At 39.3% G+C, this 26,850-nt stretch overlaps 3 protein-coding genes and 1 non-coding gene across 11 annotated transcripts in view; all 4 read left to right on the plus strand.

The window, feature by feature from the left end:
- Nucleotides 1-8,087, plus strand: part of LOC122650286 (endoribonuclease Dicer homolog 4-like) — a 46,864-nt gene extending 38,777 nt beyond the window's left edge. The window contains exons 20-23 of one of the 3 annotated variants that reach the window (XM_043843661.1): nucleotides 1,483-1,944; nucleotides 2,066-2,338; nucleotides 3,464-3,790; nucleotides 7,764-8,087. In XM_043843661.1, coding sequence (XP_043699596.1) covers nucleotides 1,483-1,944; nucleotides 2,066-2,338; nucleotides 3,464-3,790; nucleotides 7,764-8,003 — 1,302 coding nt within the window. In that variant the 3' untranslated portion in view covers nucleotides 8,004-8,087. Of the gene's footprint in view, nucleotides 1-1,482; nucleotides 1,945-2,065; nucleotides 2,339-3,463; nucleotides 3,791-7,763 lie in introns of those variants that run through there. The other 2 variants (XM_043843662.1, XM_043843663.1) reach the window with 2 other exon arrangements.
- A 2,889-nt stretch (nucleotides 8,088-10,976) lies between these two features.
- Nucleotides 10,977-11,069, plus strand: LOC122653302. The gene has a single exon (XR_006331739.1). It is a non-coding gene; the product is annotated as a small nucleolar RNA Z103 (small nucleolar RNA).
- A 2,670-nt stretch (nucleotides 11,070-13,739) lies between these two features.
- LOC122650287 (DNA replication licensing factor MCM5) lies at nucleotides 13,740-20,299 on the plus strand. 2 transcript variants are annotated; one of them, XM_043843666.1, is made up of 19 exons: nucleotides 13,849-13,859; nucleotides 13,900-14,204; nucleotides 14,300-14,443; nucleotides 14,537-14,716; nucleotides 14,833-14,931; nucleotides 15,027-15,163; nucleotides 15,249-15,354; nucleotides 16,666-16,800; nucleotides 16,902-16,979; nucleotides 17,177-17,281; nucleotides 17,483-17,574; nucleotides 17,685-17,817; nucleotides 17,915-18,010; nucleotides 18,268-18,359; nucleotides 18,444-18,534; nucleotides 18,852-18,961; nucleotides 19,533-19,662; nucleotides 19,794-19,895; nucleotides 20,074-20,299. In XM_043843666.1, exons 2-19 carry the CDS (start codon nucleotides 13,917-13,919, stop codon nucleotides 20,155-20,157), a joined length of 2,202 nt encoding a protein of 733 aa, XP_043699601.1. In that variant the 5' UTR covers nucleotides 13,849-13,859; nucleotides 13,900-13,916; the 3' UTR covers nucleotides 20,158-20,299. The 2 variants fall into 2 exon arrangements, with proteins under 2 accessions (XP_043699600.1, XP_043699601.1); XM_043843665.1 differs by having other exon boundaries at nucleotides 13,740-14,204.
- A 2,575-nt stretch (nucleotides 20,300-22,874) lies between these two features.
- LOC122650288 lies at nucleotides 22,875-26,850 on the plus strand. 5 transcript variants are annotated; one of them, XM_043843667.1, is made up of 9 exons: nucleotides 22,875-23,080; nucleotides 23,187-23,244; nucleotides 24,004-24,112; nucleotides 24,264-24,402; nucleotides 25,104-25,155; nucleotides 25,250-25,396; nucleotides 25,500-25,611; nucleotides 26,117-26,243; nucleotides 26,353-26,850. In XM_043843667.1, the coding sequence occupies exons 1-9, from the start codon at nucleotides 22,890-22,892 to the stop codon at nucleotides 26,804-26,806; spliced, it is 1,389 nt and encodes a 462-aa protein (XP_043699602.1). In that variant the 5' UTR covers nucleotides 22,875-22,889; the 3' UTR covers nucleotides 26,807-26,850. The 5 variants fall into 5 exon arrangements, with proteins under 5 accessions (XP_043699602.1, XP_043699603.1, XP_043699604.1 ...); XM_043843668.1 differs by having other exon boundaries at nucleotides 25,259-25,396; XM_043843669.1 differs by having other exon boundaries at nucleotides 23,006-23,080; nucleotides 24,281-24,402.

The following is a 26,850-nucleotide window of genomic DNA, read 5'->3' on the forward strand; positions in this document are numbered from 1 at the left end:
AATTGCACAGGTGAAGATTTATTTACATGATAATTTCCAGATCAAGGACTTAGGTAGTCTCAGGTACTTTCTTGGCATTGAGGTTGTTCGCTGCTCTCGAGGTCTTAGCCTGTCTCAGAGAAAGTATGTCCTTGATTTACTTGATGAGACAGGGATGTTAGGTTGTAAACCTATTGATACTCCTATGGATCCCCACATCAAGTTTGGTGCTTCTGATGACAAAGAGTTTGGTGACATACATCAGTATCGACGGTTGGTTGGTAAACTTATTTATCTCACAGTCACTCGTCCTGATATCTCCTTTGCTGTAGGGGTTGTTAGTCAGTTCATGCAGAACCCTAAGCAAGTACATTGGGATGCTGCTTGTCGCATTCTAAGATACCTCAAAAGTGCTCCTGGTAAGGGACTAGTGTATTGTCGCCATGGTCATACCAACGTGGTTGGGTTCTCTGATGCAGATTGGGCTGGTTCTGATGGCGATAGAAGATCGACCACAGGTTATTGTACCTTCTTTGGAGGAAATTTGGTTACTTGGAAGAGCAAGAAACAGACGACTGTAGCTCGTTCCAGTGCTGAGGCTGAATACAGAGCCATGGCTCATACTGCTGCAGAGTTTATGTGGATACGTTCGTTCCTTATTGAGCTTGGTTATTCCAGTGATCAGCCCATGGAGATGTACTGTGATAACCAAGCTGCTATTTACATTGCCAACCATAGTTGTCAAGGCGTCGCCAAGCCTTGGTCGACTTGGGCGCCTTGGACGCCTTGTTCGCCTAGTTTGTGTCGCTTTAAACTTTGGCCCTCTCCACCGCCTTGGGTTGCCTAACCGCCATGACAACTATGTTGCCAACAACCTTATTTTTCATGAACGAACCAAACACATTGAAGTTGATTGTCATTTTGTTCGAGATGCTGTTCAGAAGAAGCTCATTGTCACTCCATTTGTTCGTTCACAGTTTCAGCTTGGAGATATGTTTACGAAGGCCCTGTTTCGACCTCAGTTCTTGGATGGTTGTTCCAAGCTGGTTCTTGGTGATGTCTACGCTCCAGCTTGAGGGGGAGTGTTAAGGATGTCGATTAGAATTAGTAGTTTGGGGGTGTTTGGTGTGATTTCTATCTTATTTATATTTCTAGTTTATTTTCTGTACTAAGGGTGTTTTGGGGATTTACTCTTGTTAAGTGATTTAAGTCAATATAAGTAATGTCTCTCCTCACGATTCAATTATTTAGAATCGTGAGGGAGTTTTCCTGCTCTCTCTATCGATCTCTCTTCTCCATCTTTCTCTTCTCTTCTCCTTCTCCATCTTCTCCCCTCTTCTTCTCTACTGGTCACGATTGCAGGTCTGCACTGTTACAATATTGTTTGAAGTTTAGTGTTGGATTTACATTGATATATATGTCGTTTTTCTAATATTAATTTAAATTTAGCAGATAGTTTTTATTCATAGCCTTCTAACACTAAAGTCTGCATTCACATCTCAGGTGTACATACGTGATCAACCATTTGAGCCCTGCCGATTCTTTGCTGTCGGCCGTCCTTGTCCAATAATCTGTGACATGGACACAGAAGAAATAATTCATTGTCAGCCAAAAATTGAAAGCGTAGCAGCAGATGCTATTGATGTGAGGTGCAATAGGTGCCATCATTGGTTATACAAGAAAACTATTGCAGATGTGGTGGAAGCCCTGATTGGAGCGTTCCTAGTTGACAGTGGCTTCAAAGCTGCAATTTCATTTCTTAGATGGATCGGTATAGAAGTGGACTTTGAAGATTCACAAGTTTCTAAAATTTGCATGGCAAGCCAGGACTACATGTTGCTTGATGATTCTGTGGATATTTCTGCCCTTGAAAATTTTCTAGGATACCAGTTTCTGCATAAAGGTCTTCTTGTACAGGCATTTGTGCACCCTTCTTATAAGCATCCTTTAGGAGGATGCTATCAGGTATGCACTTTTCTTCCTTTCTAGAAGTGGATGGGGTCGAGTTTTTTCTTGAATTATTTGAACGTATTCTCGAAAGAATTTCATGTTAACATATTTAGTAACACTGCTGCTGCCTTACCAGCGACTCGAGTTTCTTGGAGATGCTGTCTTGGATTACTTAATAACATGTTATCTATATTCAGTTTATCCAAAGCTAAAGCCAGGGGAGTTGACTGATTTGCGGTCAATGTATGTAAATAATAATTCCTTTGCCCGCATAGCTGTTTGCCGATCCTTTCACAAGTATCTTATCTCTGATTCAGATAGCCTCTCTGAGGCAATCACAAAGTTCGTGACTTTTGTGCAAACACTTGCTTCAGGAAAAGGCCTAAATGAGGAGCCTAAATGTCCAAAGGTATTGCCTTGCATATCTAGATTCTGCATGTGGTGTGCCTTTTAGCTTAATGTGCTCAAATTGGGAGTTTCTTTTTTTGTAATCGTCAAACTTGTTTAATTTATGAGCCCATGAAATTCCTCTAACTGATTATTTATTCTAAATTTCTAATCAATAAGGATATATTGGTGAAGGAGAATATATATTATAAGGGGAATAATTTCTCAAGCATAAAAGGAAAGAATGCCTTGATATGTCCTCTATGCAGAAGAGGGAAAATGAACACTAACCAAAATAATGGTTGATGGCTTCTAGGTTAGATTCTGACCATATAGGGGAAAGTTTTGGTAAGAGCAAATGTTTCATTGAGAATTTGTGAAGCAGCTGGCAGAAGAAAAAGGGGGAAGGGCTGATTGATTCCTTGATTTGGTCTTGAGGCTGAAACTCTGCATCAGAAGGCCTGAAAGAAATAAAAAATCTTGATTGGATGGGTGAGACAAGAAACTAAGATGGTGATTAAATAGTAGGGGCACCAATGTTTGAACAATGAGCTCAAAGATACCCTAAAAGGGTGGAAATTGGTTGGCATTAGAAGCATGAACATGTTCAGAAAACAAACGAATATATGTTTCTTCCATTAATATCGAGCTCCCCCCGCCCCCTCTCTCCGAGGAATCTGAGAAGTGATGAGAGATTCCCTTCTGTTTTATTTTTCGAGTAGAAAGGAATACATAGACCTGCTACATTCTTGATCATATTTGCAATCATATGACCCTGGGATTATAATATTTATCTTGCATTTTTTTTGCATTTTAAGTTTTCTGTATCTTTTCTCTGATTTAATCTTGCCACTTGATGTACTGGTCTTCACACTTTACATTGCAACCCTTTTTCCATGTTCTCTGAGTAGAAAGCAACTACGATCACATGAAACTAGGTTTATACTATTTACCTTTCACCTTTTCTATCTTAAATTTTCTTGTGCCTGTCCTCTTGTTTACTTTGCCACTAGATGCAATGATCTTAGCAGTATGACCAATGTTTAAAATAATATGAATTAATTGTCCATAATTTCAAATACTGAGTTCTTAGCTATGAATTAATATTAATTCACGTAAGGTTAACATTGCTCTTTTACTGGTTCAGGTTCTTGGTGATTTGGTCGAGTCTTGTGTTGGTGCTGTGCTTCTTGACACTGGTTTTAACTTATACCGTGTTTGGGAACTAATGCTATCCTTTGTGGAGATAATAATGAGCTTTTCAAGCATGCAGTTTAATCCTATTAGGGAGCTCCAAGAACTTTGCCAGTATCATAAGTGGGATTTGCAGTTTTCAAGTTCGAAGGTAGGGGGAGCTTTTGTAGTAGAAGCATGTGTCATTGGAAAAAAAAATGATTCTACTATTAGAGTGACAAATCTCAGCAAGAAGACTGCTAAGAAATTGGCTGCACAACAAATGTTCATGAGACTTAAGGTAAAACTTTACTCCACAGTCTCCACTATTATGTTTCACTGTTTCCTATAGCTGATATACTCCCGAAGGATGCTTTGCTTTCTAACCTATTTCTACATGACCACGTATGGTAGGCCTTGGGCAATAGCAACAGAATAACATCGAAAGAGAGAAATATAAAGTGTGTCCCAGTGCACGAGGCTCCCGCCTTAACCCCCCGCTTCGCGGAGAGGCTGTTTCCATGTTTCGAACCTGCAACCTCATGGTTGCAATAGCACAACTTACTGTTGTGCCGAGGCTCACCCACTAAAGATATATACTACCCACAAATATGGTAGGCCTTCTGATATCAATATTTTATAAGCAGGTAACCTCTTTTATCTATTTATACTAGCAAAGACCCCATATCATGCACGGGTTTGTTAAATTGTCACACACACACACACAGTATGCAAGGATTCTGATTTATTGGAAGTAAAAATCTCAGAAACAGTATTTGAATGTGTGGTCCTAAAATTATTTATCCAAGATTCTGATTTTTTTAAGGAAAGATATCCAAAAAGGCTGTAACCAATGAGGATTTAGTATTCAGAATCTTCTGATTTTCTAAAAACCTGTGCATGATATGGTAATAACTCCCTTCTATTATAGATATAGATTTTGAGGAAACAAGTTTGGTTCAGAATTTATGAGTAATATTTCTTATACCTTCTTGTTCTAGCTTACAATAAGGAAGTCTCTATCTGTTGTTACTCATAGAAAATGCATTGTTGTATGTAAAACCTATCCATCCAGTCCTCTGTACAAATCCACTTCAACACTTTTGTCCAATCAGTTTAACCGTGTACATGGTGCTCTTAGCTGTAACATATCAGAAGAAAAAGAAGTCCCTGTCTGTAACTTTTCATTGACTTCCTAGTTCCTATGAATAAGTATCTAGATCTTATTTGGCCAAATACCCCTCATAGGAATCTCTTTTTTTTGTTTTTGGTAGGACTAATAGGAATCAGTATGTCCAATAAATGAATAAATATTGGATTAAATGTGTTAGAAAAATATTGTCCCATACCCAGTCACAATAAGCAAATTCACCTACTAGGCAAGGTAGAACATAAAATTAGGTCAAAATTTTAGTAACAGTGTTGTATTTTATACAAAGGACCTCCACATAAGGAGTTCCAATGATCATTTGAAGTTGGCAGAAATGATCAAGCAGTATATGTTCCAATGATGAAATTAATATTCTTTCAAGGATCCATGTGGCTGATCCCATTTAGTTGGGATAAGTTGTTGATTGATGTATTTATTTTATGTTCTTTGCATGGTCTATACTGAAAGGGCTTCCTGTGTGGGCCACGTAGTTTGTCACTTTATAGGATGGAAGCAGTGATTCCAGCCTTCAAATATATAGATCAAGGTTTGGATTAGCCATGTCAAATTTCAGAGTGAAATTTAACCGTGAACCCTACCCATGTATTGCCATTAAGAAAAATGACCTTTGTGCAGTTTACCTAGGAAGGCCACCTGTCCTCTTTCAAGGTTTGGTCTTTTTTTTTTTTGATGAAAATATCACAAAATCTCGTGGTCCTTATATTTTAAAGGTTTTTTTTTTTTTTTTTCCCACTTGGTAAACTCCATTTGAACTGAAATTTGATATGTAAGGATCTTGGGTCTACCTATCACACAAAATTTGGGTCCCAATCAAATTGTCAGGTGGCAAATATTTGGACCACCTAGGAAGACCTTACTATGTGTGGTCGTCTAGGAAACAAAACCTCTTGGCGTTATTTCTTATTTTTGCTATCCATTCGTTCTCAATGCATTTTCAATAATTTAATTTTCAATTAATTAATTTAAGCGCTTTATTTCACCACATGACCATTTTCACAAAAACCAAATGAAGAACAGGCTGACATCTATTTTTTGTTGGGTCCTTCTAAGAGTTATTATGCCTAGTGAATTATAATGCATCATTATTTGTCACTGGCAATACATAGATTAATACATGTGATGGAGAACCTCACTTGCATATATCTCTATGGTCAAATTTTAATCCAAAATAAGCAAGTGAAGTTGTTCAAAGTCTGATTTAATTACCAAAATGTCATCAAATTAAGATGAATATAAAATACAAAATGGGATCTTTTATAATTTTAGCTACTTCCTCTATTCATTTTAAGTTGAAAAATTGTACCAAAGAGATGCTTACCTGGTCTTTTCTTCTATCACATCGATTTACCCATGTATTGTCATGTAGCCTATAGGGCAACATTATTTTTCAATAGGCATAGTGACACGAAGAAAATCCTTTTTTCCCCCTTTGAGTGATAAAACAACAAAAAGATTATTATGTTCTGTTTTCAGAAACGCTTCTCCAAAGCTATACAAAAGGTTGCACAACCAAGGTACCGTTTGACAATGTTACTAGTGTTTCTGTCTCCCGTTTTTGGTAAAAAAAGGTATTTTGGCTAATCCTGAGCCATTTGGGTCCAGGTTATGATTGAGCGTACTCAACACACTTGACACCATTAGTTTAATGGAATACGTTTATTTGCTGGCTATGATTCAACTAATTCTAACCTGGTTTAATTTGGGTTAGCTCCAAGTTGAGCGACCAGCCATTACTGATTATTATCCTCAGAGCTTCCAGCTAATGGTTTAATCAATCCCTGCATGGTTTGATGTGGGTTGGACACTTGGTCCCAGTTGAGTCGTCACCATTGAAATTGTGCCTAACCGGACCCATTGCCATCTATATCTGAGTCCTGTAAAACCAAAGAATGCAATTTTGCTAGGGCTGGATGATTTCAAGAAGCTTTTCTTTCCTGATCATTAGGATTAGCGATCGCAATGAAGCAGGTTTCATAGATGCCATACCTGACCCCTCTTTAAGTTGTTGTAAAGCCATTACTCACCCAACCTGAAAGTCATGCATGGGTTTCATCTGAGAAAGCGAAATCAACCTAGAATGCAGACCAAATATATCCCTAATTAATATGCTGTAATGCATTTAACAGTTTGGATTCACTGTGCAACTGGTGCCACCAATTTAGTTATTTGGCCCGGATGCAGATCTGATTGGATGATTCTTGTTGGACAGTCAAGATATCTATGGGATTCGACAGATTGAATTTAGGGAAATGGTTGATTATTTTGGTAGATGAGAGAAGTTATTGGTCGGCCTCCATTGATTCCGATTTGAATTGGAATATGATCGATTCGAAAATGGTACTAATCAGAATTGTTGGGTGATTTCCTTCTGGACCAGACCATCCCGCAGATTCCGATTCGACTTTTGAACTCATGAATGCTCAATCAAGATACAACGCTTCCAACTGTCCCAACCCTCTCAATCTCGATTCCTTGAGTCCTGACTACGTAGCTTTCTACGTGCTACGTGGCTTGTTGTGTGGGCAGCCATGCCCATATGGCTAGGAGAAACAAGTACACAGCTCCTGGCGATGGCATTTCTCGATTCCTTCTCCGGCCAATGTAACACCCCACCCCCATGGAGCGACAGATTTCATTGCCAGAAGCCAAGGAGATTCCCAGGGATATTTTCCCTGTGGATCTAGCTACAACCACTACGCAGGTAGAGGATATTCGGTGCTCTGAGGTAGGCAGCTCCCTTTGCGAAGAATTTTGGATCTTGCCTTTGATGTCTTCTCAGCAGGTTTCGATCCAATGATTCTGTCTATTCTTACCCTTTTCGAGTTTCTCCATTTTATCAAGGGAGATGGGTTTTTCCTGTTTGAGTCTGGAATCTGGATGATGATTCCTGATTTAATTTCGTCAGAGATTTCTGGGAACTGGGTGATGTTAGCTGCTCTGTGATGTTTGTTACGAATCGAACCATGTTGCAAATTGAAATTCTTGCATCTTCGAGCTGGGAAGCTCATGGGCCTTTGATTCTTGACTCTATTCCCTTTACTCCAGATTTTGTTGTTACGTTTTTTTCTTGGGTTTGAGAAGCTAGTTCTATTTCCCTGTGCAGAAACAAGGCTACGGTCGAAAAAACAGAACAGAGAGATTTTTGGACGCAAACCGGAAACAGGAAGCGAAGTTGATTGGATACGATCAGTCACCCATTAACGTTGTTGTTCCTGATTGTATTGGTGTCGAGGCCTTGAAGATACAAGATGCTTCTCCTGCTGTTAGCAAAACCAGGGAAGATAACAACGTCATTGAAAAGAGAGGCTCCAAGAAAAACTCACAACCCACTGGTATTGTTTAAATGCTGTTTTGATTTGTGAAGTGCAGGTTGCAAGTCACGATGCAATTAAACTGTGAGCAGAGAATCCTATCTTTAAAATTAGATCTTACCAAGTTCTTCCTCTTGATTCCTGCAGGTGTTCCATGCACAACATCAGATAGATCGTGTTTACATGAGATTTGTGCCATTAATTATTGGAAATCTCCTACCTATGAATGCTGTAAAGAGGAAGGACCAGCTCACCTCAAATCGTAAGTTCATTCTCTCATGCTTGTGATTCTGTTCAGAGGCCTTTTTGACATTTAAGCATCAAGCAATTTTTTTTTAGAACTACAAAATTCATGGTAGAAAGACTTGAATTGATTTAATCAGGTTTTGATATTCCCACAATGAATTGGTAATCCTTCCTCCTCGCCCTTGCATATATGTTTTCAAGCTTTTTCATTTTCTGAGGGTTCATAATTGTGTCATGCTTTTCTCTCATATTATTTTGGATTTTGAGAAAAAAAGATCAAAATCCTGAGATCCAATGATTAGATGTGAGGGGTCGTCCAAAAATATGATTTTTTAGCCAACCAAATTTCCTTGGTTACCTTCTCCACATAACCAACCCCCTTATCCAAAATACCTAGGAAACATGGAAACCATGAATTACTAACAAAAATTTACAACTTTACAGATCAAACTCATCGAACCTTTTTAGCAATTCTTTTTCTTTTAAGTGCCTAATCTGAATTTTACACAGGTTCACCTTCAAGGTAACTGTTAAAATGGAAGAGGCTTCAAAAACGGTTTTTGAGAGTTTTGGTGCACCTCAGCCAAGCAAGAAAGCTGCAGCAGAACATGCAGCGGAAGGGGCATTATGGTACCTAAAGCATCAAGGCTACTTACCAAAGGACAAAACGGAAGCATCATCTAATTAAAAAAACCAGGGCAAAGGTTCTTTGAACCAACCGCGAAGGTACACTAGCAGCCCCCCACTTTCTCTTCTACTCCTCACTCTCCACATGACATGACCTCGCTGCCTCCCATGTACAAAACTATTTTGACACTCCTCATTTTTGTACTCCTATTCTGCTTGCGCAGAGAACAATCTCTCAAATAACAAATAATCTTTGTACATGGTATGCGCCTAACTATTTGTCCAATTGGGGTGAAGGTTGTCTATACAAGGATTCACCCAAATGTATATGTATTTTTATAATTTTGGTCTGTAAATAGAGCTGATGTTAATGTTGTAACTCTTTATTTTCTGGGGAAACAATGCTCATCATCTGTTGGTAGTTATTTTTGCAGAAAAAAAAAATATGATGTTGTCAGAAGAAAAAATGCTAACCTCATAATTATCTAGAATGATGAAACCCACATTAGCGTCTCCCAAAATGATGATCTCTAGCATCTCCAATGCCGATGCCCCCTTCCTCTTGGGCACCACAGACTTCACATCTACGAATTAGATCTGCAACTGATGGCTGCCCTGTCACTGGGTTCATTCTACAATCCAAACAGAGGAGGCAGATGAACAATCCACATCATGAATCGGATTTTCCCCAAAAAAAAAAAAGAAAAATCTTGAATCGGATTGGTGAATCACAGCCTATTTGTCATAATTGATGTAGTTGATTCCCATTTTCCATCAATTTTGATCCAAATTTGACCGATTTAAATCAATTCAAATTGGAATCAGCATTGACCGATTTGACTCCCGAAAAGCATAAAACCAAAATTCATAAGATCCATGGGAAGCAAAGATATAAAAGGGAAATTTTCAGCACACCCCCCCCTGGAACGTGGAATTAATGCCAACTCATTAAGTCCCACTATTTCAATTTGGATCCAAAACCTAACGGAAATAACTGAGAGTTAACTGAGTGGAAGTAAAATGTCTAAATTACCCTCAGTTGAACAAAGGGACAAAAAATGGAAATGGAAAATAGGGACTTTCTTCCCAATCCCATCTCGAGATCCTCTCCAGCGCACATCGTGTGGCTGGGCAGCTTCGATCCACACCATTGCACACATCCCGGTGCAATGGTGCGTGGATCGAGGCCTCCCCAACCGGACGATGTGCGCTGGACATCATCCCGCGTGGGAGAGGATCTCAATTCTGCTTCTAGCTCTGATCCAACCATTCTTCTCAACCCAATCTCATCAGGCCACGATTCCAGCCTTCCCCGAACAATTCAACCTCCATGGCTGCCCTCTCGACCTCCCTAACGAGCTCTTCCACGCCTTCAACAACCCTTGCGGTGCAATGAAAATAACCCAAATGCACACATAGGGCTGAAACGAAGCCGCTGTTGCCCTGTGCTTGCCGCTTGGCTCTACTCTGCGTACTCTGCATACTTTGCATACTCAGACTCGCGTTCTCGTCTATTGCTATTGTGGTACAAGGCTCCAACCCTTGAGCTGTCCTGATGCGTTCTCGGTGTCAAAAGAGGAGAAGCTTTTCGGTGGTGAGAATGTGAATCGCCTTGAGAAGGATTGCTTGAGCAGCAACAAGGTGAGTAAGTTCCAGATTAAAGGAGAGGGAACAAGCTTTCTGGATGTTCCAATTGCTTGAACTCACTCTACCAGGTGAGTAAATTTCAGATTAAAGCTCTCTTTCAATTCTCTCAAATCGATCCATGGTTAGAGATAACTGTGTGAAATGAGAATCTGGGGAGTGAAGAGACAAAAGTCCCCCATAATGGAGAATTTCCATTTCCATTTCTTCACCCAATTCCAAAGTCCCCATCTCCTAATTCTAGGAAAATTATCTGCTCCAATTCCATGGTTGGTATTTGGGGGAAAAAACCTTAAAGCGGACACAGGAAAAAACGAAGAGAGAGAGAGAATTCATGATGGTGCAATGACGGCACAAATGTGCCCTTGCAAATCCGGGGAAATTCTATTTCTCTTTTTTATCTTTTCATTTTATCTCTTTCTAAATTTCTGTTTTTCACGTGATTAGGGTTTTAATTTGGGATGAAAAATGAGATTTGTATGGAATGGATGGAAGTGATGATTCTTTCCCCAACTTCTCGACTCTGATGATACTAAGCTATTTTTTCTCTCCGGAGAATCCAAGCCAAGAGTCTGATCCATTCTTTCCCCAACCTTTCTGTTTTTTCCTGTGAATTTTGAACCCTGAAAATTTTCTTACCTATAAGGCTACAACCCACTTTTAGAAAGGTTGAATTGCTGAGTTTATGGAGGGGCGGGGAAGACTGGAGAGGGTGGTGGCGGGGTTGCAGGGGAGCAAGAGAAGGAGGGTTGGAGGTGGTGGTGGTGGCAGCGGCAACGGCAGCAGTGGAAAAAACAGCAGAAGGAGAAGAAGGAAAGAAAAAGAAATTAAAAAAAAAAAAAACAAAGGCAAAATTGACTTTACAAAATTACTAACATGGTGACATCACTAAACTGTTACAATGTGATTTCCGTTAGTTTTTTGGCCCAAATTGAAATATTGGGATTTAATGAGTTAGCATTAATTCCGCGGTCCAATGGAGGGGGGGCGCCGAAAATTTCCCAAGATAAAATGATCATTATTTATCCTATATTTTTATCTTCTCAATTGTGATGTAGAAACTCTAGCAAGGAAGGTCCTATCCATCTCGCGTAGGACAGACGGGTCGTTATCCACTCCGTGGTTGGTTGAGCCTTCCAACTCATCCTCTATGAGTTTTTCACAAGATGATGAATTGATTTTTTTTTATCAAAAAAACAGAAAGGGTAAAGTACACGTATCCCCTTAGAATGCACCCAATATTCCTTGTACCCCCCTAAGCGACTCAATATTCCACATACCACCCCTCAATGTTCCACGTACCACCCGTATTTTACACCCCAAATGCCAGATATGTCCAATCCGTTAAATACCACTGTTAGATGCCAAAATTTTGACCATTTTACCCTTTGCTCCATTTTCTTAAATCTGAAAAGACTTAATTACCCTCACTTATTTGCTGCCCTAAACTAATTGAAAATGACCATTTTACCCTTTGTTTTGTTTTTATAAATGAAAAGATCTAATTGTCCTCATTTATGTATTACCCTAACCTAATTTGAAAAGACTATTTTACCCCTAAATATTTGTTCCTAAAAACCCCAAAATGCCCTCACCTTCCCCAAATCATCATCTTCTTTTACATACCCACCACCACCACCACCGCCACTGCCACCCACCATTAACACCATTAAAAATAACAGTCAGTTGGAACAAGTTTGAACTGAACCGTGATTACGCTCCTGCATTTCTCTTTTTCTCACTTTCCCTGCTCGATTCATTCTTGGTTCTCCTCAAGTTTGATTACCATCCTTTCCTTTCTGTTTCGTTCTTGTTTTTTTTCCTTGGATTTCTGCTGCAATCATTCTTTAAAGTGGATCACTCTATCTCCTGTTTTGGGTGGTAATCTGAGAAAAGGGAAGATAGTTGAAATGTCCCTCATCCTTGGACCATTTAGCTTCAGATTTGGAGGAGTGTTCACAAACAGAGGAGCGACTTACCTTGCTGGGTTTCAGATCGAAACAAAAAGTGGGGTTTTGAGATCAAGGCCAGCAATAAAGGTTGGTTCCATATCCTCTGCTGGGTTTGATTTCAGACTTTGAACCCTCTCTCCACTTGTTGTTCGGGGCACTTGTTATGTGGAGTCCATAGATCTTCCAGTTTGAGACCTCCCCCTAAAATCACAAGTTGATCAAACTCTTGTGGAGTGAGTTCCCTCGCTCAAAAAGACTATCTATTTTCTTTAATGGTGGGTGGCGGTGGCGGTGGCGGTGGCGGTGGCGGTGGCGGTGGCGATGGTGGGTATGTAAAAGAAGACGATGATTTGGGGAAGATGAGGGCATTTTGGGGTTTTTAGGAACAAATATTTAGGGTAAAATAGTCTTTTCAAATTACGTTAGGGTAATACATAAATGAGGGCAATTAGGTCTTTTCATTTATAAAAATAAAACAAAGGGTAAAATGGTCATTTTCAATTAGTTTAGGGTAACAAATAAGTGAGAGTAATTAAGTCTTTTCAGATTTAAGAAAATAGAGCAAAGGGTAAAATGGTCAAAAATTTGGCATCTAACGGTGGTATTTAACGGATTGGATCTATCTGGCATTTGGGGTGTAAAGCAGAGGTGGTACGTGGAATATTGAGGGGTGGTACGCGGAATATTGAGCCGCTTAGGGGGGTACAAGGAATATTGGGTGCATTCTAAGGGGGTACGTGTACTTTACCCAAAAAAAAAGTGTGATGCACTGTCCAGTGCACTTCATTTGAGAATCCAACTAGACAGATATGGGCAATGGCATTTTTTTATCTTCTCAAGTGTTGGGTGTACGGTTGGATTATCAAGTGAAGTGCATTGAACCGTACATTACACTTGAGAGGATAAAAACCATCTTATACCCCACAGCCCCACCAAAAATATATATATATTAAAAAAAATAATAAAATATAAAAAGGCCTTTCATGAGCAAGGACGAAAATTTTCCTACTCTCATGGGTCATGCTATCAAACTCCCATAAACTCCAGAGGAGGAGGGATTTGGCTCCTGTCCTGCAGTGGCTGGAGCTGGAGCGTCCAGCCCATGGAAACCACCAAAAAACAGGGGGTGGGATAGTCATTTCACATGTGGGCCCCAGATGAGACCCACATGTGAAATGACCACCTCACCCCTATTTTTGCTGTGGTTTTGTTGAGTTGGACGCTCCAGCTCCCGCCACTGCAGATAAGGAGCCTTTTCGAAGGAGGAGTAATGTAATAGAGCCACATTAGGGCGGGACGGCACGTGCTTCGGCGCCCAGGTCTGTCATTTTTTCCCGCCATTTTTTCCCGCCAAAAACTAGAACGAAAACGAGTGAAGTCTGTCATCCTCGCCAAGAGTGAAAGAGAGTGAGAGAGAGAGAAGAACAGGAACAGCAGAAACCCTTGTAGTTCCTTGCCCGAGAGAGAGAGAGAAAGATGTCAGGGTGGGACGAAGGAGCAGTATTCTACAGCGATCAGGCGCAGTTCCCTCGTGGTGGCGGAGACTCCGACCAGTCATCGGCGGGCGCAGCCACCCGCCATTCAGTCTTGCTGAAGTTCAAGGAGTTCATTCGTAACTTCGCAACGGACAAGAATGTCTTCACATACAGAGAGAGCCTCCTTCACAACCCCAAGTTCCTACTCGTCGACATGGAAGATCTCAACTCCTTCGATTCCGATCTCCCAGATAAGCTCCGGTTCGCCCCGGCCGATTACTTGCCCTTGGTACCCCCAAAACCCATCTTTATTCCAGGCCTTATCATTAAAACTCTTGGATTATTTCTCTGATTTTTTTCCCCTTTTTTTTTTTTTTTTCTTAGTTTGAGACTGCGGCTGCGGAAGTTCTCACAAGTTTAAGGTCCAGAGTCGCCGGCGAAACTGGAGAAATGGAGGAACCAATCAGGGGAGAGGTGCAGATCCAACTTACTTCCAAGGAGGATTCCATCTCCATGCGGTCGCTTGGGGTTAGTTCTTAGTCGGATCGTTCTTGGATTTAAGGTTTTCCGTTTTCGTTCTCTTTGTTTGTTTATGGATTTGTTTAATCTGGTAAAGAGCAGGCTCAGTATATATCGAAACTCGTTAAGATCGCTGGGATCACAATTGCTGCTTCAAGAACGAAGGCCAAAGCGACTCATGTTACTCTCGTGTGCAAGAACTGCAAGAGTGTAAGAACGGTTCCTTGTCGTCCTGGGCTTGGAGGGGCGATTATTCCTCGTTCCTGTGACCATGTTCCTCAGGTTGGTCTCACGCTCGTCACTTTCCCCTCAAAAATTGAAATATTAGAATTGCCCCTATGTTTCACATTTTGGTTTTGTACGTTTGACTCTTATAAATTCGCTTTAAATTCTTGTAGCCCGGAGAAGAACCGTGCCCGATAGATCCTTTTATGGTGGTCCCAGACAAAGGCAAGTATGTTGATCAACAAACCCTGAAATTGCAGGAGAACCCAGAGGTATGTTCCTTAGTCTTGAAGCACAGTCAGGGCCTAAGTTCTGTTCCCCCTCCTTCCTCCTGTGTGATTTATTGGTGTTCATTTGTAAATGGTAGGACGTCCCAACTGGGGAGCTTCCAAGGAACATTCTTCTCTCTGTGGATCGCTACCTTGTCCAGACTATCGTACCAGGATCAAGGTTGACTATCATGGGGATCTACAGTATTTATCAAGCAGCAAATTCCTCCACTAGGTAAGATTCAGAGCTTGAGATGTGTATTAGCACATTATCCACTCGTACTATTGATCATGTCTCCAATGTTGCACTCTTTTTGCAGCCAGAAAGGAGCAGTTGCAATTAGGCAGCCCTATATCAGGGTTGTAGGAATAGAAGAAACTAATGACACCCACTCCAGAGGTCTCTCTGCATTCACACCAGAAGAGGTAAGGTGTGAGACATAATGTGAGAATAAAAATTGCTGAAGTTGCCCGATCAAGCTTTGAATTTGAAACTTTAGTTCCATTATTTTGCTTCATCATGACATAAGTTTGTTACACTTCTAACATTTTGAATAATTAACTGGCAACAAGATAGTTAGGAATCTGATGTATTGGCTATGAGGCAGTTTTCTTTCCGAAAAAAATAGTGCAGGTGTCAAATTTGAAATCTGACTAGAAGAATATACATGATGGAAGCATAATTTATCTTTATTAATCTGACTAGAAGAATATACATAATGGAAGCATAATTTGTCTTTGTTAATGGGGCACTATGATAAAAGGTTCAGGTAGTTAGCATAATTTAGTGATGATAGGGGCAATCAGACTGGACAGCATAAATGGGGTTGTAACCATAGTTCGAAATCTCGTCTTGCCCCGCCATTACGGGCTGGTCGAGATTTCCAAAATATCCGAAATATACCGAAATTTTGCTGAAATATGGTATTTTTCTGTCATATTTCGGCATTCCATCTCGGTGGGTTTTTGGCCATATTAAGGCCTGATACTTCATGTATACTCTTATTTAAGCTAAATAAACACATTTAAACCTTCATATTGCAAAAAAAAATGAACTCAAAGTGGTGTTTTTGGTTTGCACCCTTGATTGACAGTATACGGTCGGATCCTGATGTATAAATAGTATACGGTTTAAGTACTAAAAGACATAATAAGAAATTTAAACAAAGTAATGAAACAACAATAAAATCAAATGTAGCCTTTAGTTTAAACTCATAAAGTCATAAGTGCATAAGTTTATAAGTCATAACTCATAAACTCCATAATAGTCAATAGTTCAATACTCAATACACAAAGTATTTCTATGAAATTTATTGAAATATACCTAAATATACTACTCAATACACAAGTAATTCTACGAAATATACCAAAATTTACCGAAATTTGTATGGAATTTGAACTTTTTTCATTTCAGAACATCTCGTCTCGATAGTGTCGAAATTACTGAAATTTACCAAAATATCAGTGATATATCGTGAAATTTTGAACCATCGTTGTAACCATGTAAGGTAAATATTTGTTAGGCTGGGCATTTTGGCAATGGTGTGAATTGTGTTAGTTTACAAAGATATTTTGGGGAATGGTGTTGATGTTCTAAGAGAACAGCTTGTTTTGTTTTCAGCTATTGTATTCTTTTTTTGCTATTCTCTTTATATCACCATGAATGGGGTAGCTACAAGTAAATATTATTTTGTTTTCATGTTAATACTTCTTTGAAGGATATGTCTTGGTGTACAGATAGAAGAGTTCAAAAAGTTTGCTTCAGAAGGAGATTGTTACAAGAATATATGCTCCAAGATTGCACCCTCCATATATGGCCATGATGATGTGAAGAAAGCTATTGCTTGTCTTCTTTTTGGAGGATCAAGGAAGGTACATATAACAAGTTCTTATTGCTGATCTTGTCATATTGGATGCAGTTTCTCAGTGATGTAATGACTTTTGAACCCCCCCCCCCCCCTCCCTTAATGCAGTGGTTACCAGACGGTGTACGATTAAGAGGTGATATCAATGTCTTGCTATTGGGGGATCCATCTACTGCTAAATCGCAGGTTTGCTACCGTACTACTCCTAGTGATGGATTTTGTGATTCATTAGAATTGTAAAACTGACCCTTTCAAGTGGGACCATCTGGTGCTCATTGTTTCTTTGAAAAGAGATCCACTCAGTTTGGTATACCTTAGAATATAGATTCATGTTCTCATCGTTTTACAAGACAAGATTACTGATGAATTCTTTCTTCATGAAGTTTCTCAAGTTTGTGGAAAAGACAGCTCCAGTTGCCATTTATACTTCAGGAAAAGGTTCATCTGCTGCTGGTCTCACAGCTTCTGTTATTCGTGATAACAGCTCTGTAAGTTGTTGAACTTCTCTATGAATAAACAGACAATAGCAATGCATCTCTAGTTTACTCTCATAATTTCTTTTTCTGTTGATAAAATTTAAAATCTTTCATTTTTTCTTCCTTATGTATAACATTAACAACCTAAGAATGTATAACATTTTCAACCAGCGTTTTCACTTGCACTTTCTAATTGTTATTGTATACACCCAGCGTGAATTTTATCTTGAAGGAGGAGCCATGGTGTTGGCAGATGGGGGAGTTGTTTGTATTGATGAATTTGACAAAATGAGATCAGAAGACAGGTAAGTTTGGGAATTGAAAGATGCTGACTCTCTTTTCTCCTCGAGATCCAGTTCTCTTTCCTAGACAAGGAGTCTGAAGAATTTATATTTCCATCAATTTTGACCCACAGGGTTGCTATTCATGAAGCCATGGAACAGCAAACCATATCCATCGCCAAAGCAGGGATTACAACTGTTCTAAATTCTAGAACTTCTGTGCTTGCAGCAGCTAACCCTCCATCAGGACGTTATGATGATCTTAAGGTCCACTTTCTATTGTCTCATGTAGCTGTTTTCTAAATCCGTATTCATGCGTCTGATTGTTTAGAATGGAAACTTATAGAAATCCATGCCCTTGCAGACTGCACAGGATAACATTGATTTGCAGACAACAATACTTTCTAGATTTGATTTGATCTTCATAGTGAAAGATATCAGAATGTACAGTCAAGATAAGGTAATTAGTTATTGGGAAAAAGATCTCTGTCCGGGAGTGTGGCCTACGCCAGCATTCTCATGAGTCTATCTCTCTCCTCCCCATGTGAAAAGACACCTCTGCCCCCTTGTTTTAAGGAGGAGAGAGATAGACACATGGGAGTGCTTGCGTAGGCAACACTCCCGTACAGAAAACTGCTTCCCTTAGTTGTTATAATGCTCAACTAGAGTTTTTAGCCTACCAGTAATAGCAATTTAACTGGAAGAATCTCATTACAGCTTATAGCTAGCCATATTATAAAAGTTCATACCACAGCTGGTTTAGCCTCCAGTGATGGTAGAGTTTCAAAAGAAGAAAACTGGCTGAAGAGGTACAAATCTTGAAACTACTCTCTCTACAGGAATGCTTTATAGCAAATATTAATTATGGATTGACTGTTTTTTTTTTCCTGCAGGTATATACAGTACTGCCGAACTGAATGCCACCCCCAGCTATCAGACTCTGGTGCAACCTTATTAAAGAATAATTATGTTCAAATCAGACAGGTGTGTTTAGATCTGTCTCTGGTCACGATGAAGAATCCATAGTTCATGAGGTGCTCTTTTGTAAGCAGAACTATTGTACAATTTATGTAGCGCACATGTAAGGTGCTCTAGAACCACCATTAAATTTGTCCAACCAGGTCAATTTGGTGGTTCGGACCATCCAATTTAACTACATTTATGGGGCTCCCTTAACTTTAATGCAAGTACTCCTGCAAGATCCTATTATTTGGATGGTAGGTCCCTTAACATTCCTCCTGTGCAACTTGAGGCCCCTAATTGCTAATTGGTTTTTGCTCCCATGGTTTTGGTTCTTACAGGAAATGAGGCAGCAGGCAAATGAGTCAGGCGAGTCACCAGCAATACCTATCACTGTGAGGCAGCTGGAAGCTATAATAAGGTTAAGCGAGGCGCTTGCAAAGATGAGACTGTAAGTGCTTGTGTCCATTTTTAAATATGCAATCGGAATTGAACTAATGTTGCTTTATTTATGCCATTTGGCTTGTTGATCTCTACCTTGGATGTGTAATACATTGGACCATTCTACTTAAACCTAAGATGCTTGGAAATGGGAATTTATACTGTTCTTACACCAATATGGATTTTATTTTGTTCTTTGTTCTTTTTTTTTTTTTGGGGGTGGGGGGTGGGGTGGGGTGGGGTGGGGGAGAGCAGCCTAGATCTTCTTGATGAAACTACATTTCCAGGGTGGGACTGGCACAAATAATGACTATTAATTCGAACTTTTACTTTATTTAGCTAGTCCATATCTTCCCAACTGATAGGCTTACCAGTTACCTTCGGTGCACATGATGTTTATTTTCGAACTATGTTCCTCTCAACTTACTTCCTAACCCCATCCAAATTTGAACCTTTTGTCACCACTTATTATGCTATCAATGGTGGTGATTTCCATCTATTGTGGCTCAACACACAGACACATACTTCTTATAAAGTGATTCATGGTGCACTGAATATATATCCCTGAACTATAAATTTAGGTCCCATGTCGCAACTGATGAGAACGTCTTAGAAGCAATCAGGCTGTTCAAAACTGCCACGATGGATGCAGCGCGATCCGGAATAAACCAACATATGAATCTGACTCCTGAGATGGCGAATGAGATAAAGGTTGGATACAAACCTTTCCGCCTTGATCTTTTTTCTTAACCACCCTGCTCCCAAACATCTTTTTTCCCTTGGCTTGTGTCAGTCAGAATGAAATTTATACTCATGTTTGATTTTGCATTTTTTATGAACAGCAAGCTGAAACACAGATAAAGAGAAGAATGGGAATTGGAAACCACATATCAGAAAGACGTCTTATTGATGACCTCACCAGGATGGGGTTGAACGAATCTATTGTAAGGAATACACTTGGAAATGCCTTATCCTTCTTCAAGAGCCAGATATTCTAAACTGTTGCAACCAATTATGTTTTTGTTGCATGTTCCCGTCCCCATGAATATCATCTTAATCATTCCTGCATATCATCCTCTGAGAGATCACTTTCTGAATACCTTGATTTTGGTGTGTGTGCAGGTGAGAAGAGCGTTGTTGATTATGCATCAAAGAGATGAAGTTGAATACAAGAGGGAAAGGCGTGTTATTGTTCGTAAAGCTTAAACACTCATTTGTTTGGAAGCAAACACAGCATCTGGGGAGGAGTGCTATACGTGCAAATTTGGATTTGGAATATCTGTTTTAGTTTGGAGCCTGCATTTCACAACCTTGGAAAGCAACAAGACATGTGCATTTCCATTGTCTGTACATGGCATCTGCAGTTTTAAATGATCAAGCAGTAGTCCTATTTTCTTTTCTGGTCACTTCCCTCTTGTTATGGATCTTCTAACTATTGATATCAAATTAACTTGCCCTTGATATAATGCCAAATGGTGCTTTACTCGGGTCTTCTTGTAGTTGGAAAGATTAATCAATTTCTCTAAATGAAGACGAAAATTCAATCTCTAAACTAAGAAGATAAACAAAACTTCAAGAACTTGAATCCATGTATGCATCACATGCTCTGATTGTAACCTTTTGTTCTTTAATTGTGTAACGATTTGATGATTCCTGTAGCATACAAGCAAGGATAACTTAGCTAAATGTCATCCCCAGTTGAACTCATGATTAAGGTTGTAATATCATGGAGTTTCTGCTACGGATGCCTTAGTTGAAAATTGACCATCTTATGAAACGTTGTTTTGGTTTAACAATGGCTCTCTCGAGAAGATAAATCCAGGAAAGATCATTTGTATCAACCATCAATTTGTCTTGACTAGCCATCTCAGCTGTCTCATTCTGTGCGCCATTATAACTTTTGACATCCCATTCAAGGCCCACCTCATTGCTTAGTTCAGTACTGCATATAGCACTAACATCTTTTTACTTTGACATTCCATTCAAAGTTGTTTAATTGCATGGTTCAGTAATGCAGATAGCTCAAGTGTAAGGAAGCCCCCCAAAATCATAATTTTTAAAACCAGAACAGATTGACAATTGAAGTAAAACCATTAAAAAGCACGCACCTAAAACATAGGTATGATTGATATGAGTTGTAACCATATGATCTACATATTACTATCATTAGAATTCCATGTCCTTTGGATGTAAACGCCATTTGAATGTTTCTCCAGTGTCCAAAGATGCATGTGTATAATGATCATTCATATTTCATATTGAATTCTGATTCATTGGATCGGAGGCAGCTAACACTAGATCTTGATCCTCCAACAAACAAACAAATGGTAGGTAGCTCACCACCATCGAGAATGACGATGAAAGAGAGGTGCCATTTGTCGGAATCTAGTCAGAGAATCCCTACTGCTAAGGTGACATATTGATAGTTGTTGTATTTTGAAGAGTTTGAAAGTTATTTAAGATTCAAAATACCTCTTGTTTTGTTTTGTTTTCAATCCCCACATGGTGCATGCATGTCTTTCACATGCATTGTTTTAGTCTCTAGGGCAGCCAACTGCACGGTTGACTGGCGTATGGTGGTCAGTGTTTCCTGAAATGTTCATCAACCGATATTTCCGTTATATAACCGTTGGAGGTTTTCGATTAACCGGTTTGCTTAGGCAGTCAACTGGCATTGGCCAAGTCATAAAAATAACAGCAGGCGTCAACTACCTTGGGGTGTTTTGGACCGGTATGTCACCGTGTCCAAGGGACATCTTCCCTTTATGTATAAAGTGCAAATTTGGCTGTTAGAGACATCTTTTGAATCACTCTCTTGCTTTCAAGTTCTCTCTTTGTTCAGGATTTCCTTTGTTGCTTAGCTTTCATTGGAAGTTTTACCTTGTGTTGTGAGCACAATCCTAGGAGTTTTGCGAGGCCCAATTATTCAGTACAACAAAATTGGAAGGGCCTTTTTGGGGTTGTTTCATCATAGGATTGATTCATAAGAACCCTTTACACCATAGGGGATGAACAATTTTAAGAATAGAGATCGATGATAGGATTTTAGTCCTACCATCACTTTCATGTCCTTTAATTCGTGTTGTTGTGTCGAATTACAGTTTTAAGTTCAATTGAACTTCAAGAGGAGCCTCTCAAACTATCTATTTGTTGTTATCATTTACTACAATGGCTAATCATTATTATTATTATTTTGTCAATCAAAATGTTTAACCTAGTCCATCAAAAGGTGTTAATTATTTTTTATTTTAAGTGATGAACTTTTGAACTCATTGATGTCACACAAATATTTTAAATTTTTAAATTTTTTTCCAAATCTCCCTCCACCATATTAATTTGTTTGTCAAGAAATAAATAGAAAAGAGATTTCAAATTTTGTAAAAAAAAATTAAAATGGTAAATTTTATTCTTTCTTTTCACAAATTTTTTTTAATTATAAAATTTTTTATAGGAAAAAAAACTATAAAACATAAGCGCTTAGACATAGAAGAGTACAAAATGAGCACATTATCCCAATAAAAGGTGAAAATCTCATTCCTATTGATGCTTTCATATACGCTCCCATTGGCCCGTGTTGATAGGACGATGATGCCTTTCAGGAACCTCTCTCATATTTTATTTACTTTTTATTTCTATTCAATTTATTTCCGGCCAAAGAAACACTCCCTCATCGATTTTTGGGGAAAACTGTACCGTTTGTGCACGTAAACGGTAAACCATCCGTCCGTCCGTCAGTGCATGTAAATGGTATAATTTCCGTTTTCCAACGGACGACAGGGTATAATGGGAAAGAAAATAGCGAACTTAATAAGTTAATAGGTTGTGTTCTGCTTCAGTACTTATACACTACACTTTTCCCTGAACGGTGGTGGTGGCCTGGTGCCTGGTGGGGTGGCTAGTTTTGGAACGATAAACTACTGTAGTTTCCGGAGCAGAGGATGGTAGACTTTGCTCTCCTGAAGAACCCTAATAAGCCATTAAATTTGATCCCTTCGTGTCTGGGAAAATTAGAATCTCCTGTTGTTCGTTATGCCCTCTTCCCACCATACAGAAAAATCGCCTCTACATCGAAGTTGGGTACTGCCTCTTCGATTCGTTGCGCTTCTTCTCCCGCCCAACGACCTCTTAGGTGGTTGTCTTTTTTTTATTCCCCTTCAATTTTTTGACTTTCTCATAGAAAAGTGTACTTGAACAACACTGCTGAATCCCTGTGCTTCTCATCGTGTACCCTGCAGATATGCAGTGCTTGGAGCTGGCTTTGCCGGATTGTCTGTGGCTTGGCATCTCTTAGAGGTAACCCCCCCCCCTCTCTCTCTCTCTCTCTCTCTCTCTCTTGTTGACACTTACTCTCCCGAAATTTGAACTGTTAATGTATTCATGTCGATTTACGTTGGCCTTGAACTCCTTAGTGTTTATGAAACATGTAAGTAGTCCTCCTCGTGAGTGTGTCTCCCCCCTCTCTTTCTTCAGACTGTCTGGTTGCAAAGGGAATAAAAACCAAAGGAAATGAAATCAAATCAACACTAAAATAAAACTTTTGTAATAAATCCCTTCAATTTAAAAAAAAAAAAAATTAATATTTGAGAAGTATAATTATCAACTTTCAATCTATCATACTATCATCATGGGACTATACCACTATAACTGCCTATATAACTCCCCAACATTTGGTGGAGATAGCTCCTCAAGTATACAAGGCACCAAGGACCGAACTTATACAATGGGGGATTATGCCTCTACACATGGACAAATAACTTAGGGAGGATAACAAACAGACTTGAGCTCTGATACCATGTTGGAAGGTTCAACCCAAAACCTTAAGGCATTAAGTGGAGATAGCTCCTCAAGTATACGAAGGCACCAAGGACCAAACTTAACTGTTATGGGACTATACTTATATAACTCCCAACATCTCAACACTTTTTAAAACTGATTTCACTTCCCTTCCCTCCCTTTACTAACAACCAGACTGAGCCTTAATTTTTTTAATGGACCTACAATTTAACAGCTGCCTTCCTTTTATTTGATTGTTACTACCTTCAATTTTTGTAGCTGGCATCAAATGATTTGAGTCTATGCATTGATATCTATGATGAAGTTGGCATTGGGGGTGGTGCTTCCGGGGTTGCAGGAGGATTGGTTCATCCTTATTCCCCTAAAGGTTCTTTCTTTTTCCTTCACCCCACTCTTGTCCCCCCCCCCCCCCCCAAATCCCAGGTATGACAAGGTTTATTCCCGTTTTGAAAATTCCTCTTTAAGTAAATAAGTTTCGGCCTTAGCTGTTTTAGGTTAATTAGTCCAATCAATGACAGCTAAACTTCTGTGGAAGGGCGCCGAGTGCTGGAAGGAGTGCTTAAAGCTGTTAAACATTTCAGAAGCATCTGTGTCATCTAGGGAGTCAAAGAATCTGGCTCAAGAAAATTGTGTTGATGAATTACTAGTTTGGAGAAGGTTTGTTCTCTCTGTCTCCATGCTCATGTCTTTCTGTTTCTTCATAGGATTCCACACCACCCAAAGTTTGTCGTAGACATAAACGATTGTGTATGTATAGTTTAGTTGCATAGAGATTATTTTTTTTTTTTTCAGTTACTAGAAACTGCAGGTGAGAAGATTCTGAATAATAAGCTTTGTATGTTAAGAAGAATGTGGTGCTTGCTTGGAGGTATGGGAATGCCATGGGATTTATTAGTTTGTGGTGAAGGGACTAAGATTAGTTGTTTGGGTTCTTCCTCTTGGATATGTGCTGGACATGTGAAATATTGATGCTAGTGATGGCAGCACTAGTATAATAGGGATTTTATGCACTTACTTTTGAAATTATAACCAGTCAGTGGTTTGTCCCCCTCTTCTTTTCTCTAGAGGAAGTTGGTGGCCTGGGAATTCTTAAGTGTTCTTTAAATTAGGAAGGAAGAGCATTGCCTGATTTTGCTTAAGAGGCTATGCGTTGTTTCTGAATCTTTGGTCAAAGGCTACTTTCTAATGAAGTTTTAAATCCTTATTTTTATCTCTAAGTTTTTCATCACTGGCAGTTTGGTGCGTCTTTTTTCCCCTTCAATAAGTAGCTTGGTATGATTTTGTTTGGCCAATATTAGGACATAGATGTTCATTCTTCTATGTATTTGATTTCCTATGATGCATGCTATACTCCTCAGGGGCATCTTGAGGCCAGCTACAACCTTGAGGAATGTGGATATACTGACTGAGGTAATTCCCTTTTATTTTTATTTTAATACGAGTCAGATGGGTTTCTTTTTGAAACATGACTAAATTATGGTATTTTATTTATTGGTTTGATTAGAGCGCACAGAACTGCCTTGGAGAGTGCAGGATAGAGTCAATAGATAAGGAAGCTGCTAGCAATCTCATACCTAATATTTGCATGCCTTACAACTCTGCCATTTATATGCCTGAAGCCATAAATATCAATCCTCAACCCTATCTTAAGGTCTGAATAAAAGAGCCTAAAGATCACTTTATTTTTGTGTTTCTGATCAGTGCATTATATTATTTATATCTGACAAGAAATACAGCTCATGTTTATTTTGTAGGCACTCTTCTTTGCCAGCGAAAATCTAGCAGAAGAGTTGACTGCATCAGGCTATGGAGGAAAAGAAATTTACTTGCACAAGATGTCTGTTAACAGGCTCCTTGAACTAGGTGGTGAGCTTCACATTCTACTGCCCCCATGTTTATGCAGTGCTAACCATTACTCGATTAATCAATTGGCAACAAATCTATCAGAGGAAGACCAGATTTAGGCTGTATATGGTGATAGTTTGTTTCACTAAAGCAACTAAAATAACTGGAAATGAAAATCACATCAGCATTATCCAGCACTTGGAACTGGTCTAAGGATCAATGAATCCAGAGCTGTGAGATAGTTCAACTTCTTTAATTCAGAAGGTTAATTTTATTTTAGGAATTAATCTTTAAGGGGAAGGTAAGGGGAGATTCTCCCATCTGCTCAGTCAAGTAGAGGGGGCAGGGGTGTTTATGTCATTTCGAATAGGCACTTATGCCAATCTGACTGCATTTAATGCCAGTCATGCACATGCACGGCCATGCATGAAAACTTTTGCCAATCTTTGGTGCTTAAATTGCAACTTTAGGAATACATGTTCATAAAGTTCATACCCTGTTTTAATTTACTCTATGTTGTATTCAGGGGAATACAATGCAGTGATAATCTGTCTAGGTGCCAAAGCAGATATGCTTCCAGAGCTGTCAGGGAAGCTCCCTTTGAGGACATGTAGAGGTGTCATTGCTCACCTACAGCTGCCTCAAGATATAAGGTAATCAGTTTTTACTTCTTTTGCTCTTTAAAGGGATAATTAAATGTTCATTATTATTTGTTTTTTTTAATTGTTGGAAAGTCTTAATTTCTTGAAGCCCTGATTTCAGAAATGAATATGGGGAACATAGCCCATCAATTTTGTCTGATGCATGGATTGCTGCCCGGGGGCGTCACAATCTTGTTATAGGCTCAACATGGAAGTGGAGATCAAGAAATTATTCACCTAGTGTCTCTGCAGAGGAAGCTTCAATGGCCCTTAAAGAGCTTATCCCAAAGGTATCTGCTGTGTACCCCCATATACAGAATTGGACTTTCACTGAAGCAAGAGCAGGTGTCAGGGCCATGCCACCAAAGACTCCTCTTGGGTCATTGCCGCTTTTGGGTTGTGTTGATGATTTTGTCGATGGGAATTACAGGTGTAAATACTGGTTGTTCGGAGGACTGGGTTCAAGAGGTCTGCTCTATCATGCATGGCTTGGAAAAATACTGTCCCAAGCTGTGCTTTCTTGTAATGAAAGTTTAATCCCTTCGGAATTAACCTCATGGAGAAAGCTCCAATGATTATTGTTAAGAAATGGAAGGAATTTAGTCTCTGGTATTTGATA

The sequence above is a fragment of the Telopea speciosissima genome, chromosome 2, assembly GCF_018873765.1.
Source record: "Telopea speciosissima isolate NSW1024214 ecotype Mountain lineage chromosome 2, Tspe_v1, whole genome shotgun sequence".
Lineage (NCBI taxonomy): Eukaryota > Viridiplantae > Streptophyta > Magnoliopsida > Proteales > Proteaceae > Telopea > Telopea speciosissima.